General features: G+C 33.9%; 1 protein-coding gene across 1 annotated transcript in view; it reads left to right on the top strand.

The window, feature by feature from the left end:
- Window positions 1-12,043, top strand: part of LOC141402657 (adenylate cyclase type 6) — a 555,913-nt gene that overhangs the window by 375,404 nt on the left and 168,466 nt on the right. Inside the window, exon 15 of the mRNA XM_073984363.1 lies at window positions 534-692. Coding sequence (XP_073840464.1) covers window positions 534-692 — 159 coding nt within the window. The remainder of the gene's footprint in view (window positions 1-533; window positions 693-12,043) is intronic.

Genomic DNA, 12,043 nt, shown 5'->3' with positions numbered 1-12,043 from the left:
AAAGGTATTGAAAATTTAAACGGACATGAATAATATATTTCGAATCACCTATTATGTATTTATTTATTGTTGTCTTATTAGGACGAAGGTCATTATTTATGAAAGTATTTAATTAATTGAATTTTAATCGAGCTAACATGACCTAAGGGTTTGTATTGAAAAAAATAATTCTGTGCTACGATCGTTTCGCTGGTGGTTTAATTCAGATCATCAGGCATTTCGGATGTGAATGGCTAGAAGACAGAGGCTGAAAAAAATCGGTATAGAGAGATCGTTTTGTGTGAGAATTTCTACTTGCGCATTAAAAACGCTTCGTTATAGGGAAGTTCATTATAAGTAGGCTGAAAAAGGTTATAGTGGATAAACAAAAATCAGTGTTTTCAATTTCTATTCGTTAGAAACAAAAATTGTTATAGGAAAGTTCGCTGTGAGGAGGTTGGATTGTATTAAATAAATTTCATATCAATATAAAATTTTAAAATGAAAATGTCATATCCCTAATGCATATGTTTACAATTTGTTAATACTTGCAGATTGGTGCGTGAGGTGATGGCGGTCAATGTTAACATGCGTGTTGGCATACACACCGGACGTGTACATTGTGGCGTTTTAGGCTTGGTGAAATGGCAATTTGATGTATGGTCAAATGATGTGACATTAGCAAATCACATGGAGAGTGGAGGCATACCTGGGTAAGTGAACATACGAGTATATACATTAATATATAGCTAGAAAATAAAATTTGAATTGTCCTTAGGTGTCGCACAATCCATTTAGTAAAAAGTATATGTATATTCATACAATCGACATAATATTTTTGATGAAGTCCAATTAAAAACAGCACATTTGGATTTTTATATGTACAGAACTTCACATTTATTGACCACTGTCCCTTTAAGGAATATATATTGATTTATGTGTTGTTTATTTGCTCATAAATCTGTTGTCCTCAACGTTAAATACTTAATTCTTTATTCCTGGACAATAATGAACAAATATGTGATAGAGCCTTAAATACATACCAAATATTAATCGTTAAATACAAATCAATATCAAAGCTGTGATTACATCATTTATACATATAATAATGAATGATACAAGAAAATACTTTAGCCATATTAAGAAAACCCGACAATTTAAGGTCGTACTGCTAACGAACAATTAAAATACTTAGAAAATTTGTATAAAAGTAAAACAATTTTCTACAAATTAAAAAGAAAATTTGATACTTTAAATCTTTAAAAAATATCTTGCACTTGATTGTAAACAAGTCTAAAGCAACCCTTTAATTGAACATTAAGAATTTACTATACCTTAGTGATATCTTCATTATAATTATCAGCAAATGAAATGTGATATTTTAAACAGTTGTTATGATGTTGCTATAGTCATCAAATATTTGAATAATTAAAAAATACAACAGCAATGGCAATTACCAATTTTCAGGAAAAAGGGTTCCAATTAGAAGATGATATTAATTCTAATTGAATAAAAGAAAAGTAAATTTCGATAAAATAAGCATTTACAAGGGAAGAAAAACACATTCCAATGACTTGAAATTTCTGTTCTCACAATGAAAAATAAAAATATATATTTACTGATGGGTGCGCATAACGGCATGACACAATCAGGACAATCATGAATATTTCCCTCGCAATTTTCCGCATGGAAAATAATTTTAAAAAGGTAAATTCTTTGAAATCAAATATGTTAAAACGTTGAAAACTACTAGAATCACTTAATTATGGAATATTCTTGCCCAATCGACAAAAATATTCCCTGTTTGGAAATAAATACGGAAATAAAAACTTGCCAAATTGGGAAAAGGGAACAAATTCCGCACGGAATTTTTATTCATGATTGCCCTGTGCCCAAATTCTATACAAAAATGCTAATTTTTTAATTCGCAAAAATTTCAAATGAAGTGATTCGGCCGACCCGAACTTTTTATACCCTCCACCACGATTACCTCTTCCTCTTATTCCTTGCAGGAGCAGAATATTTAAACTGATAATTAGACATCGGATTTTTGCATATTTTTGAAATTTCAACCAACCGTTATTATATAGAATTATATCGTTCCAATTACAAAAAGTTGATGTCATATTCAAAATAATCAATAACACGTACAAAGCTCTAGATTCTATTGTTTAATAAACGAATTATTTGCATTATAATTTTCAAAAATATGGAAAAATCCGATGTGTACTGATAATACTACCTTTAAACGAGCTCCTATGGAGCGTCATCGTTGTTCTTTCAAAACATGGACCAATATTTACAATTTTCAGAATTGAGCTTTTGTATCCTCAGGCAAGACACAGTAATAAATTACAGCAATCTCGTTTCCAAAATTTTACAAAAAAAGCATCGGAATACATAAAATTGGGAAATACCGGCTACACTAAAACCCAGATATACATAGATAGTTTTTTCGAATAAGTTTTCTATCTTTTGGTAACACAAATTCCAATTCTTCAAAAAAGCATAACAGACTATGTTTGCAAAAAAAAAAAAAAATTGAAACGAATGTTTCTAACAAAACGAATTTGTTTTAAATTAGTGTTTTTATAAAATTTGAAAAGCATTCCGAAAAGATTTTTTAAATTGTTCTCATTGAAAATTGTGTTATTTGTGGCTATCCCAAAAAATGTTCCATATACAGACAAATTTTAAAAACAAGTTTCAAAACCCATTTTAGGATGATGCTAATACGAGTATTTTTCATGTACGACGCGATTTTACATGTAGACTGCCAAAATTTGGCTCTTGGGTTTTTTATATCACCAGAACTTTTTGAATTGAAAATGGGGTCTTTGGGTCCATGTTTTGGTATAGCCCCCATATAACCGTACCTCTCGATTTAAGGTATTTTCCCCAATGAGCCACAATTTACGTTGAAAAAAATTGCGAGGGTATTTTGTATACAATGAGAACTCGCTGTGCCAAATTACGGCCAATATGATTGTAAAATGTGGCTAATTGTTAAAAATACCTTAAAACGTGAGTTACGGTTATATGGAGGTACCGTTCAATGGGGGCTATAAAAAGGCGTGAAAAGTTTTTACCCTCAATTTCAAGTGAAATGTTTTATACCCCCAAGGAAGACTTAATACCAAATGTCAGGCGTTACGGTGGGATATTGATCAAGTTTGAAGATGGGCCATATCGATCCACTCCCTCGGGTACCTCCTCCACAAAATTGTGGAATCGTTTTGATTTTTTGTGCAACAGCGTGCAGTATCTGCCCCTATTACGACGGCACACTTTTTTCTTGGGAAAGTCCATACTTCCTGAGAAAATGGCCCGAAAGCAATAAAAACCCCTATGGCACCATGTGTTGTTGCTGGATCAGATTATTCGGACCTTCAAATACTTCCCCCACAAATGTTCAAAACTTTTCGCTAAAATGGTGCACACTATAACTCTCGAAGGCAGGAACCGAATTGGTTCATACGTTTCACATCGTAATAAATCTACGAGACATGGATCAGGTTACACTATGGACTATATATGTCAACTCCTTCGGGTACCTCCCTCACCAAATTTTGGTAAAGTGCAGTTTAAGAGCTACTCTCGAATCCCTTTGATTTTTGCTGTAACAACTTGTATTCGCTGTCCCCATTACGATGGTATAAGCTTTTTCAGGGGCAAGTCCATACTTCCTGAGAAAAAAGCCCGAAAGCTGTAAAAGACCCCTCGATTCCGTTTCGATCCCAATCTTAGTTTTAGTTTAAAAATGATCCATATCGGCCTTCTACTTAGGGTAAAGAATTCATGAAGGAAAATCACTTCGATTGTACATGTGTATGATAGAAAAAAGGCTTCAAAAATACTTCATATCTGCAAATTTTCAATAATGTCTGTATAAATAGAAGTTACCAAACTCCTCCCGATTATCGATATTTTGAAGGTTGTGGCCTCAATACAACACCGAAATGGCTGAAATTTGGTATTAAGTCTTCATTTGGAGTATAAAACTTTCCATATGAAATTTGTCGGTATAGGTCCACGCCTTCATATTGCCCCAATAGAACGGTGCTTCCCGATGTTCGGTATTTTGAAGGTTTTATCCTCATTATTACACCAAAATGCCTAAAATTTGGTACTTAGTCTTAGTTTTGGGTATAAAACTTTACCACAGAAATTCGTCGGTATAGGTCCACGCCTTCATATTGCACCCATAGAACCTTGCCCCCCGATTTTACGTATTTTGAACGTTGTGGCCACAACAAGAAAACGAAATGGCTGATATTTGCTTCTTAGTCTATGTTGGAGGTAAAAACCTTTCCGACTGAAATTCGTGAGTATAGGTCTATGTTTCGATATAGCCCCCATACCTTCCGATTTTCGTAATTCTGAAGGTTGTGACGTCAATATCCCGCCGAAATAAATGACATTTGTTATTTTGTCTTCCATGGGGTTATAAAATATTCCAGAAGAGAATTATCAGTATAGGTCCACGTCTTCATAGAAGCGTACATTTCGATTTTCGGTATTTTTAAGGTTTTAGCTACAATATCTTACGAAATATTGGAAATTTGGTATTTAGTCTTTTTGAGTCTAAAAACTTTCCGCCAGAAATTTGTCGGTATAGATCGACGTATATTTTAATGTTCCATCCCTTTTAGTTTCGGAGATATCACGACTTTTCTATAAGTGTACTTTTAATGCTCTATCTCTCCTAGTTTCGGAGATATCACAACTTTTTTATAGGTGTACTTTTAATTATCTATCTCTTCTAGTTTTGGGAGATATCACGACTTTCTATAGGTGTACTTTTACTGCTCTATCTCTTCTAGTTTCGGAGATATCACGACTTTTCTATAAGTGTACTTTTAACACTCTATCTCTTCTAGTTTCGGAGATATCACTACTTTTTTATAGGTGTACTTTTAATTATCTATCTCTTCTAGTTTCGGAGATATCACTTTTTTATAGGTGTACTTTTAACGCTCTATCTCTTCTAGTTTCGGAGATATCACAACTTTTTTATAGGTGTACTTTTAATTCTTTATCTCTTCTAGTTTCGGAGATATCACGACATTTTTATAGGTATACTTTTAATGCTCTATCTCTTCTAGTTTCGGAGATATCACGACTTTTTTATAGGTGTACTTTTACTGTACCAAAGTATAGTCCCAAAGAACGGTACATCCGAATTTCGGTATTTTGAAGCTTAGCCACATTGTTTTACCGAAATTGCTGAAATTTGTGTTTAGTCTTCTTCATAAACGAAAGGGAACTAATTGTTCCATTTAACTTTAATACAACTCGTGGTGGAGGGTATAACAATTTCGGCCCGGCCGATCTTAACGCCGTTCTTACTTGTTTTTTTTTTTTTTTAACTGTTGTTATTTATTGTTAACCTGTTGTTGTATTATTTTGTTGAATTTAGTTTGGCTAAAGGTCGAATAAAACAATGTTTATGTATTTTTTTCAAATTTTATTGTTTCCAATATTTCGAATGCCGTCGACAGTCATCTTCAGGGATAGACAGGGACGCTAGCGTAGACAGTGCAACAAACCTGTGGCTTTTCTCACAAATATAATATCTCTGAAGATGTTTTTTAATTATTTATTATTTATATTTAATTGTTTACAAAATATTTGTTTTTATTTTTTTTATAAAAACTGTTTTTTCATATTCATGGATTGTCATCCACTACTATGAAATTTTGGACCCAATCGAATGATCCGTTCGAGAGTAATGTGCGCTCCAACCACCACACATGGTTCCTTTGTTCAGGATGTATGGACTTGCCACTGAAAAAACTTGTACCGTCATAATGGGGACAGCGAATACAAGTTGTTACAACAAAAACCAAAGGCATTCGAGAGGTGGTCCTAAACGGTACTTCTCCGAAATTTAGTGTGGGAGGTACCCGAAGGTGTGGACTGATAGAGTCCATATTGAAACCTCATCTATGTCTGGTAGAACGATTACGATGTGCAAAGTTTGGACCATATCGATTGCTCCCAAATTTTGTTCTTTTGTGGGTGAGGTACCCGAAGGAGTGGGACGAATGGCCCATCTTCGAACGTAAACTAAGTTTGAGCAAAATATTACGAAGTGCAAACTTTACTTCGAATCGGTTGATCCGTTCGAGAGTTATCGTGCGTACCAGGCAGACAGACGGACGGACAGACATGGCTAAATCGACCCCAAATTGACTGAAACGACATTTTTAGATGAGGCTAATTTTTGGTCGTATCACACGGTGCTCTTGAAACAACTTTAAATGAAAGGTGTTTACGCCTGGGAAGTTTTTGCGGATTCTGAAACTACAATGTTCTTAGATGACAAAAATCAAAAAACAAAAAATCGCCGAAGTGCTTCTTAAATAAATCGAGATTCAAGTTGACATTTTTAGGGTATTTTAGGTTTTCACGATTTTGCTTGGAAACCGCAAGTTCTATAGTAATAGGACTAAAACAAATGTAGTAGCAGTGAAAATTTTCTACAAGATTGACATTTATGATACTTTCGTAGGTTGTACCGTTATTGAGAAATAAAAGTTCAAACTTGGACAATGCATTGGCTGTATCGTCAGGACTGAAATTTCCCAACTTAAACTTATATGTTTAAAAAATGGTACAACCTAAGAAAAAATTACAAATGTCCATCTTGTAGATAATTTTCACAGCTATAAGATTTTCTCTAGTAATATTTCGATAAGACTTACCGTTTTCAAGCAAATCGTGAAAACCTAACAAAAATGGTAAAACCTAGGAACAAATCATTTTTTCTTGTTTTTGGATTTTTCAAAATCCGCAAAAACTTCCCAGATGTAAGCGGTTTTCACTTACAGTCAGTTAAGGCGCCTCATGTATGACATTGTTTTATAAGGAAGCGATACAGTCAATGCATTGTCCCAATTTGAACTTCTATATCTTAATAACCGTAAAACCTACGAAAATATAAAGGTCAATCTTGTAGAGAATTTTCATAGCTATAACGTTTTTCTTAGTCCCATTACGATAGGGCTTGTGGTTTCCAAGCAAAATAGTAAAAACCTAAAAAAAACTCCTAAAAATGTCAACTTGAATCGTGATTTATTTAAAAAGCGCTACGGCGATTTTTTGTTTTTTGATTTTTCTCATCTATGAACATTGTAGTTTCAGAATCAGCAAAACCTTACTAGTTGCAAGCTCCTTCCATTTAAAATTGGTTCAAGAGCACCGTGATCAAAGTGTATACACCCTCGTTAACCTAAAGGCTGAGTGTATACAAAAGAAGACTTTTAAGGAGTCTAGGTCACATTAGGGCGAAAACACATGTTTGTGTTCATTTGAATATTGGTTCCACATTCAACAGCAATATAATTCAGTATAGAATCGTTGTAAAGGCTCCCCGCCGATTATGTCCAACATTTTTGGGCTGGTCAGCATTTTTGGGATTTGTTATTTACATTTGTGTGTGTGCTCGTTATAAGGAGGCAGGGAAAATAAATTCATGTTTTTAATGGGAACATTTACATAATGACAAGAGTTTTCAACTGTCATATTGACAAAAACAAAACAAAAGAAAAACACCGACAAAATGTGGATCCCACTAAGCTGTCAACCGACCGAATGTCGTTATAGCACATTTAAATATTTGTTTTTAATCGCTTATGTAACACTTGTCAACGAGAATCAACAATGTTTCCTCCGCCATTAAGGGTAGCAATTATTTGAAGATTATCTGATACTGTTACACAAAATGTGCGGCATGAAAACAGGCGTTGGGAAAGGTAGCAAACACCTAGGAGTAAAGTTGAAATTGTGTTTTAATGGAAATGTCGAAAATGTTTTACAGGTTCGTCATTCAATTTCATTTATGAATATTTATTTATACGCCTGTGCGTTGTAATGGAACCTTTTTAAAATCATTTTTAAAAGCAAAAATGAGTAAGAGTGTTTGTAAATTGTAGTTTTCAAAAAATTGTTGTCTGTTTTGGGATTGTTAATGCAATTTGCATATTAAATTATTATTACCCTCATATCAAAAATGTCTTGCCCTGCGAAGTATTGGCCCTAGACCTATACTTTGTTATACTACCGATCTCTAAATCTCAACGAGATAAATCGGGTGCGATTAATGGTAAGGTGCGATTTTCAATAGAAATGAACCATAATTTGTGTGAAAATGACTATATGTATTATCTATATTTTGCTAGAGTAGGGAACTCCTGATATTTCAATTGAGGCCAAGGACAGTAATCTCACGCTAGAGACAGAAATTTGTGTAAACGAGGTTACGAAACAGATGGAATCGTACATTTTTGCCGGTTGATACGAAAATATGTGGCAACTCCATCTCCTGACAGCTTCAAAACGTCGCAGTTATGAATTTACATCGATCCAAAAATGTACACTGAAGGTAATAATTTTATCCCAAACCAAATGCTCAAATCTTAACCAGCTGAATTTAAGTTGTAAAATGTTCTGCGTCTCGGACCTATGATTTGAGCATAAGATTTTTTGGAGTAGCTCGTATATCTACCAGAGATAAGGCCATCTAAAAGGTTGCAATCTAGAGACCAAATGTTGGTCTAAAAAACCTATTTCTCACGAAGGACTAAACAAGAGGAGGCATCTCTCATATCAATGAATACTAACTTAGGTGAGGTTAGGTTGAGGGAAAATACAAAAATCTCCATATAGCCCAGTCAAAATAGACATGCGCATAAGGGGGAAATAGCAAAAATTCCCACAAAGGTGAATTTTGGTGGAGAGCTAGGGTTTACCATTAGAAGCAACGTCCTAAAAGTCCCCATCGGGGTCAAAGGTCATTTTTGGAGGCATTATTAAGTTTGGAGGCATTATTCGGCTAAAGTAAAAGTTGTAGATTTAACAATTGTCTACAAGAATGGTCTTTATGATTTAAAAAAAAAGATTTAGCATTTTCAAGATATCGCGATCTAAAGGTCAAATTAAAAATTTGCCGCGTAAGTACATTATGAGGCGAACCGGTTAAAATAACCACTAACCCGGTTTTTAAATCTGGCCTTTCGGGTCGAATAGCTGGCGAATCGCATCCTCCGCCCATGAAAATTATATTTTTCCGTAATCATTGCAACAAACCCTATGTCCGGACAAAACTTCCATAAAAATCTGATAGTTTTCGTTGGGGTCGTTCCCGTTGGGCTTTCGATTACACATGTGGGTTAAATGGGCTCTTTTTGCATAAAATTACTCTAACATGGAATAACCATACTACGAGTAAATACGCTCCGATTGTGTTGTTTTTTTTAAGATAGGTATAATTTCCCTCTTCAAAGAAACATATATTTTTTCATTTCATTTCATTTATTTCAGTCAATGGAATTACAATTCCTTACAGACTAAGATAACAATTCAATAAAAATAGGTAAAAAAAACTATTTAAGTTAAACGGTTTTATGTTAAACATACATTGCAATGTTCAAGATAAATGTACTAAAAACCAAAAAATAATAAAATAGATACAGTCGTGGTAATTATAAACATATGCATAGACTAGACTAAAATAAAACCGTGGGGCACGTCAATTGTCTACAAATTATCGACTTAATGTGCGATAGAAGAATCGTTTAATTCGTCGTTAGGCAGTTGGCCCGCAGACGGTGAGGAAATTACTTACTATTTTCTTGCTCATGAAAATTCCAATAGTTATACACTCCATGTAAGTAAAAGAGATGTTTCAACTAGTTTATCGTTGGACATTCACACTGCTGGCTGGCGCGGAATCGTTTCACTGCTCGTAGTTTGTCTTTAATCGACAAAGTACTACTCGCTCACCACTATGAAACCCTAAAACTCGCTTATAATCGAGCTTGCTAGCTTGTTTCCTCATTCTAGCCCTACTTATCACACGTCCATCGTTGTCGGTTGAACAACTGCCTAATTATAGTGTAACATTACAAAACAAACATTTTAATCAACGATTGTAGACAATTGACGTGCCCCACGGTTTTATTTTAGTCTAGTCTATGCATATGTTTATAATTCCCACGACTGTATCTATTTTATTATTTTTTGGTTTTTAGTACATTTATCTTAAACATTGCAATGTATGTTTAACATAAAACCGTTTAACTTAAAAAGTTTTTTTACCTATTTTTATTTTCTAGTTTTTAGTTTTTATTTCGCATTCTGTTTAATTCATTTAGTGCTTCATTATTGCAAGGTTTCTTGCCCGTTAGTTTATTGCAGTCCAACGCTAACGACGTACCGCTAACGACGTATCATTTTTAGCCACCCTAACGCCACACAGTCCTCAACACGATAAAAAATCTTGACTTGGGTGGTGGATTCAGGCTGGATTAATCAGATACCTAAATTACAGATTCAATTTCTAAATTTAAATCTTAATTATACGCCATTTAGTGGCTGCGCCCATCTTAAATATTGAGGTTGTATAGTGCACTGTATTCTTCTAGTCAAGCCCTTTTATTTGATACCCATATTGATGGGATTGATAAAACCTAAGTTATCCGCCATTTTGTAGCGGCCGCCATCTTGGATTTCAATTTTTTTTATAGTATATTGTATTCTGCTTGTTGAGCCCTTTCATTTGATACCCATATTGATGGGATTGATAAAACCTACGTTATCCGTCATTTTGTAGAGGCCGCCATCTTGGATTTCAATTTTTTATAGTATATTGTATCCTACTTCTTGAGCCCTTTCATTTGATACCAATATTGATGGGATTGATAAAACCTACGTTATCCGCCATTTTGTAGCGGCGGCCATCTTGAATTTATAATGATAATGAATAAACATAATTGTATTGTCACCAAAATCCAAAGTGTATACAAAATTTCAGATTAATCGGTTGACAGGAAGAGGGTGAAATTTGAATTACTAAATTTGACCCAAGAATAAATAATAAAACAAACGGGGGTGAGCTAAATAAAACCATTTAAAAATAAATTTCAAATATTAAAGTTTAAGTAAAAGCATAATAAATTAAACATTTAAACGATTCTTTAGAAGCACTAAAGTCAATGCATGGCTTCTGATCTTTTTGAAAGTTGAGATTTGTTAAGTTAAGATTTCTGAGTGTACGCGTCAAAGGCCCATTACATGCATAATTAGTCCGATGTAAAGAAATATTAAACAAATCATTAAATCGTAATATCGTTGAGGGAACAGAAAACGGAATTAAGGACAGCAAATCAGGTGAATCAACATTGTCATTAATCAAATCATAAATGAATACAGAAGATTGGAATTTTCTACGACATTCCAAGCTCTGTAATCCTACTAGCAAACATCTTGATTGATATGGTGGAAGTTCAACAAACGAAATTGGTTTTAGACCAAATTTCGTAAATCGTCTTTGAATTCGCTCAACACGACCAATTTGGGATAAACTATAAGGGTCCCAAATAATGGATGCATATTCTAGCTTTGATCTTACAAAGGCAGTATAAATCAATTTAAAATTTAATTTTTGGGGAGACAGACCCGGTTACTTCGGTTATTTTAGCCGGTTCGCCTGAATATGTGCATATTTCCCTTATATGTATGTGCACAAAAATTATGTGTTTTTTAGAACAGCTATATCTCAAGAATGGCTCCTTCTAGGAAAAAATTATAAGATAATTATTATTAATTATTTTTCTGTCTACAATATTGACTTTAGTCACTTTTTGACTAGATAAACCGTTTTCAAAAAATAAGTCCGAAAACCTAAAAAAACCTTAAAATTTGACCTTCGACCCCGAATAACTTTTTTTGTACACATGGGATTGATGGGCACTTTTAGGACGTTTCTTCTAATGGCAAACCCTAGCTCTACACCAAAATTCAGCTTTGTGGGGGTTTTTGCTATTTCAATATATATTTTGACTTGGCTTATATGTTCATATGCACTTCAGCCAGAGTAGGTCTGTTGTGCGCTCTAATTTGGAGTCTGAGGAGATTATATAAGACAATATTATTAAATTGCGTCATTTTAGAAATCCTGTACCATTGACAAAATCCCTAAGATTTTTAAACTCGTTTGCAATAATTTGGTTAAGTTATTGCATTGTATCGTTTCCCAGGAATTGGGTTCTTAGAGTCGCGT

Source organism: Musca autumnalis, unplaced genomic scaffold (genome assembly GCF_047663935.1).
Source record: "Musca autumnalis isolate F117 unplaced genomic scaffold, ASM4766393v1 scaffold_4, whole genome shotgun sequence".
Taxonomy (NCBI): Eukaryota; Metazoa; Arthropoda; class Insecta; order Diptera; family Muscidae; genus Musca; species Musca autumnalis.
Note: the sequence above shows the minus strand (reverse complement) of the source record. Positions and strands in the feature narration are given on the sequence as shown.